General features: G+C 46.8%; 1 protein-coding gene across 1 annotated transcript in view; it reads right to left on the reverse strand.

Moving 5' to 3' along the window:
• COPG1 (coatomer protein complex, subunit gamma 1) overlaps positions 1-3,681 on the reverse strand; it is a gene marked incomplete at its 5' end in the record, with an annotated part of 16,776 nt that extends 13,095 nt beyond the window's left edge. The window contains 7 exons of the mRNA XM_010287846.1: positions 122-208; positions 545-637; positions 799-874; positions 1,675-1,754; positions 2,571-2,642; positions 2,745-2,825; positions 3,629-3,681. Of these exons, the coding sequence (XP_010286148.1) occupies positions 122-208; positions 545-637; positions 799-874; positions 1,675-1,754; positions 2,571-2,642; positions 2,745-2,825; positions 3,629-3,681 (542 nt within the window). The remainder of the gene's footprint in view (positions 1-121; positions 209-544; positions 638-798; positions 875-1,674; positions 1,755-2,570; positions 2,643-2,744; positions 2,826-3,628) is intronic.
• Between the last annotated feature and the right edge of the window lie 965 nt (positions 3,682-4,646).

Genomic DNA, 4,646 nt, shown 5'->3' on the forward strand with positions numbered 1-4,646 from the left:
ACAGTGTGTTCTTTCCACTTTTATCCCCTCTGTTGCCCAGAGGTGCCTGGCTGAGCTCTAGCCGTTTGCTACACTCCCAGCTGCTGCTTTCTATTCCCTGTGTTGGTGGTGGGTTTCCTACCTGCACCATGATATTGTCACTGGAAGCTGCCTCCTGAGCCTCGTTCACCCAGCGTTTTACCACATCATAACTGGTCTTCAGCAGGTGCTGTGGGGAGACGAAGCCACAGATAATCCATGAGAGAAGGACGGAGGAAAATTTGGGAATAATAGCTCACATTAAGAAGCAACGAGCCTTCCCCATGAGGGTGCTGGCAGCAGCAACTTGTAGAAGAGCAAAGAACCAGCACACAGAGACCTGGCCTTGAGGGCTGCGGCCTCAAGAGGTCAATGATCTCCCACAAAGTCAGTGCCAGTCCCTCAGTTCACAAAGATAGGAATAGCAACAATGAAACCCTGAAACTCCCAAGATGTCCAGTCCCACCACAGATGACTGCTTCCCAGCTTGACTGTCCCTCAGGCCCGCCCTGCAGGGAGTACATACCAGGGAGGACACCAGAGCAGAGCTGGATACACTTGGCACTTTGTCAACAATCGCCTGCTTCATGTAGCGCTCGATGGCCTGCAACATGGTACTCTGCAGGGAGAGGGAAACAACAGCAGATACCTTACGGAAAAGCCATAAGGAGTGCGAAAGGGGAGATGCAAAGGCATGAAGAGCGAAGTGGAAAGCGGGATGGGGTGAAATAAGGAAAGGTGAAGGACCTAGGGCTGCCCCAAGGGAAAAGCAGCACTTACATCGGTGATTTGACAGAGCGCTCTCACAGCAGGGCCTCGGTAGTTGTCATCCTTCCCAGTCATGTCTTTGGTTAAGCTGGTTGAAAACAGGAAGCTCTCAGTACTGCACTCCTGAGCCAGCAGCTCTCAGGTGCACACACAGAGCGCACACAGCAGCAGGCAGCCAGCATCACAGCTGAACGCCAAGCAGACGGGCACACATACGCCCGAGGCATTTGCCTTCCTGACGGAGCACTCATTCCTGCCCTTTCTCCCAGGTCCTGCTCAGTGCGAGACCATCTGTGAGGGGATGGGAGTCCATCCCATCGCAGCACTTGGGACTGGCTTCTGCCTGCTGCATGGCCTCAGCCCTCAGCAGACCCTGCACCCTCAGGCTCCCGTCTCCCCATACGGCACTGGCCTTTCAGTGGGATGATCAGCAATTCAGGAATGACTCACAGAGGGAATTTTTTTCCCTGGTGAAGTCGCATCCTGTGCTGCTACAGGAGCAGTAAATCCTTGTCTACCTGTTGAAAGCCTTGGGATTTATGCCAGACATCTTCAAAAAGCTTCAAGGCATTCAGACAGGAAAGTAGGAGTTAATGAAACAGCCTTTTGCAAAAGAGATAAAAACAGCAGTGCTGCCATACCATGTAACCAAAAGAGACAATCCAAACACCCATGGCCATGGGATATGGGGACACAGCACATTTCACATACATCACTAGGAGTTCAGTGTCTTTATTTTAATGGCCACTTTTAAAGGAAAAAGTTTTTCCTCACCAAGGGCATTCCCTATCCTCACCCTGCCTAGGGACTACAGCTATCTCCAATAGGCTGGACAGGCATTACTGGAGGATGCATGAATGTAAGAGTAAGAAAAGTGAAGTGACTAACCTGCTAGTAACAATGATTACATCTTCTGCAATAGAAGACATCTCTTTGATAGTCAGGTAACACATCCTGCGAAGAGTTGGCTGACATGAAAAGGGGGAAGACAGACATCAGCTGAGAGGATCACAGATAGGAAGGGATCTCTGTTTTCCCTGATTCCATGATTTTATTGCGAAGATCAAGAACCTCATACCTTCAGAGAGCCCCAGTGCCTGAGTCTAAAAGATGTACGAAACCCATATTGATTAACAAAACACCTCTCCCTCTTCTAAATCTCTCAATCTTGGGGTGAAGCTGCAGAGACACCAGATTTCGCTGGATCTACAGTTGCATCTTTCACTTGTCACCCACATGAATAAGTAGAAAAGCTGGAAATCATTAGCTGGAGGCACCCTGTTGCTTCAAAAGCAAGAAAGCAAGCAGTTGATATTCCTGAGTCTGGGGATTTCTACACCAGTCTCATGATTTTAATGCCTTGTGGTTTGGGGGTCAACTAGTGGTGGTACTACCAGCTGTGAGTACATACTAATTCCTGGCCTCCTCCAGGACACAGAGCCGTTGGCTCTCAGCAGGAAGCAGGATCTTTTAATGCTGGGCACAAAGCATAGTGTATTCTAGATGATGCTTGATCTGTGCCTAGCACAACCTCAAGAGTTAAACAGCAATTCAGAGGGAAGAAAGAACAGAGAATGCTTCAGTTAAGCTGCCACAAGGTCCGGGAAGGGCTAGGAAGCTGATTTCTGTTTCTAGACTTTCATCCTGCTCTTCCCACTCAGATCAAGTAGCTCCAGGCAGGACAGAAAAGCTGACTGTATAAAAACGCACATCTTGAGGCTGAAAAAGACACTGTTGACAGCTTGTCCCACCAGATAAATGCAGCAGAAAACGAGCAGACTTACATCATTGGACTGAAACAGCTTGGTCATAGCAAAGAAGGATTCCGTAGCTTCCATGACACCAAGGTGCTCCCCCTAGAAGATGTTTGGAAGGAAGGAAGGAAATCCCAGTTATCACAACCAGCTTTGGGCCTGCTGCAGGTGTGTCCGTATAGGTGTAAATTTTTCCTCCCTTACCTGGTTTATGAGATACAGGATCTTGGTGAGGATATGAGCACATTTTCGTGGGTTTATAGGAGTCTCATTAAACACTCGTGCCTGGAAAAAAAGGCACTGACAGGGATGCTGACACCAACACGCCCTCGCAAACACTGTGCTGTCTGGTCTTGGCCACCGATACAAACAACATATTGTGAGCGAGGTGTGGCATGATTGTTAATGACTTTGGATCAGATTTCCCCTCAATTCCTGTTAAACATGTAACCCTTTTAAACAGCTGGTTCTACAGTCTGGGATCACAAATCCAAGTGCAATTAAGGTTTAAAGGCCAAATCCTCATCACACTTTCACCCACACAAGTCTGGATTGTGTGCTCGCTAAAACACTAGTCTTCCGACAGATGCATGTGAGCTCTGCGAGGCTAATGGGAACCAACACCATTCACAATATTGTAAGCAAACAGATAATGGTGAAACAACAGGGTCTGGGGATCGAGAAGTTTACCTGCTGCTGAACAGAAAGCCATTTTTTTCAGAGCAAATTCATAGACTATTCAATAACCACCCTACTCACTGACTTTGTCATCTACATGACATTTGGTGTGTTCAAGGCCGATTTCCTGACCTTCTTGTATCAGGGTGAGCTTTCCCAAATAATTTTATTCATTTTATTACCATTTATGGTTCACAGCCTTCAATTTGTTACAGAGACCATTTCAACCTTCTCCCTTCCTCCCTCCAGCAATAAAGCAAGAACTAACGGGAGTATTGCCCATTTCTTTCAGAGCTAGCAGGATTGTAACAACCCCCCAGTTCCTTGCTGAAGTTCTCCAGTGACCTGCTCAAGAGAGGGAGAGACTCCATGCAGAAAGAGGTTCCCAAGGAGAACATCTGAGGATTTACCTCTTGCAGGACTGCACTCTTCTCCAGGTGCTGGAATGGGTTGGAACCCCCACCTGCAAAATAAAGAGAGTAAAAGTCTTTCCAGGGACAATGCTATGGGAAAGCAACTTTCTAACCAAACCTGTACTTTAAAATCAGACTGAGCATTTTGGGGTAACTTTTAATGAACAGCAGCCCACCAGAGCTCCCTCTTTTAAGTAATATTAATTGTATGTCTTCATAGCAGTTAGGGAAAGCAGAGCAGACAGGACATTCTTCAGTTTGTCATCCCCTCCAGAAGTAACCAGCCATGAGCCAAGGCAAACTGATTAGCTGTAAAGTAACTGCTCCACTGTTATCCCCAAAGACCTATTTCCAGCCCCTGGGCTGGGAGCTTGCTGACAGTTAGAGCATCAATAAGACAGGCCTAGAAACAAAAGCTCAGACAAAAAGAGGTATCGCTTGCCAAACTGGTGAGTCAGGAGTGCTTTATCCCTCCCTTATAAACCAATCAGAAATACACCAGTAAAGTATTTTTAGCTCTATCACTAATTAAGAGAACGAGACAGTGGACTAGAGAGTCTGGACACAGAGTAACTTTCATTGTTCCACTTAATAGAATAAATTATACTAAATAATTAAAACCCTCACCAATTAAAGATGAGATAATCAGAGGGAAAAGCTCTATAATTCTGCATGGTCTCTAATAGCTCGCCTCTTAAGCATTTGTGAGTTGGAACTTTTCAAAAGCTGGCAGTTATTGATAAGCAGGTTTTAATTAGTACCTATGTTCAGCACAGCCATTTACAGTGCTCTTCCGTTGTTTAACAAGCCTAATCTGCTAGAGAGCACAGCTCCTGGGCCCAGCTCCGATCTAACCCGGGCTTCAAGCATCCTACACTGCTGCCAGGAGCCTTTGCAAGAGTAAACCTTACACTTAAAGGCAAACACATCTGCACTCGGGCTCCCTCCCGGTTCATAAACTGCCCTCCTCCAGCTCAGAAGTCTGCAAGTGCAGTAGGTGGCTGAACAAAGCACA

Source organism: Phaethon lepturus, unplaced genomic scaffold (assembly GCF_000687285.1).
Source record: "Phaethon lepturus isolate BGI_N335 unplaced genomic scaffold, ASM68728v1 scaffold34435, whole genome shotgun sequence".
NCBI lineage: Eukaryota > Metazoa > Chordata > Aves > Phaethontiformes > Phaethontidae > Phaethon > Phaethon lepturus.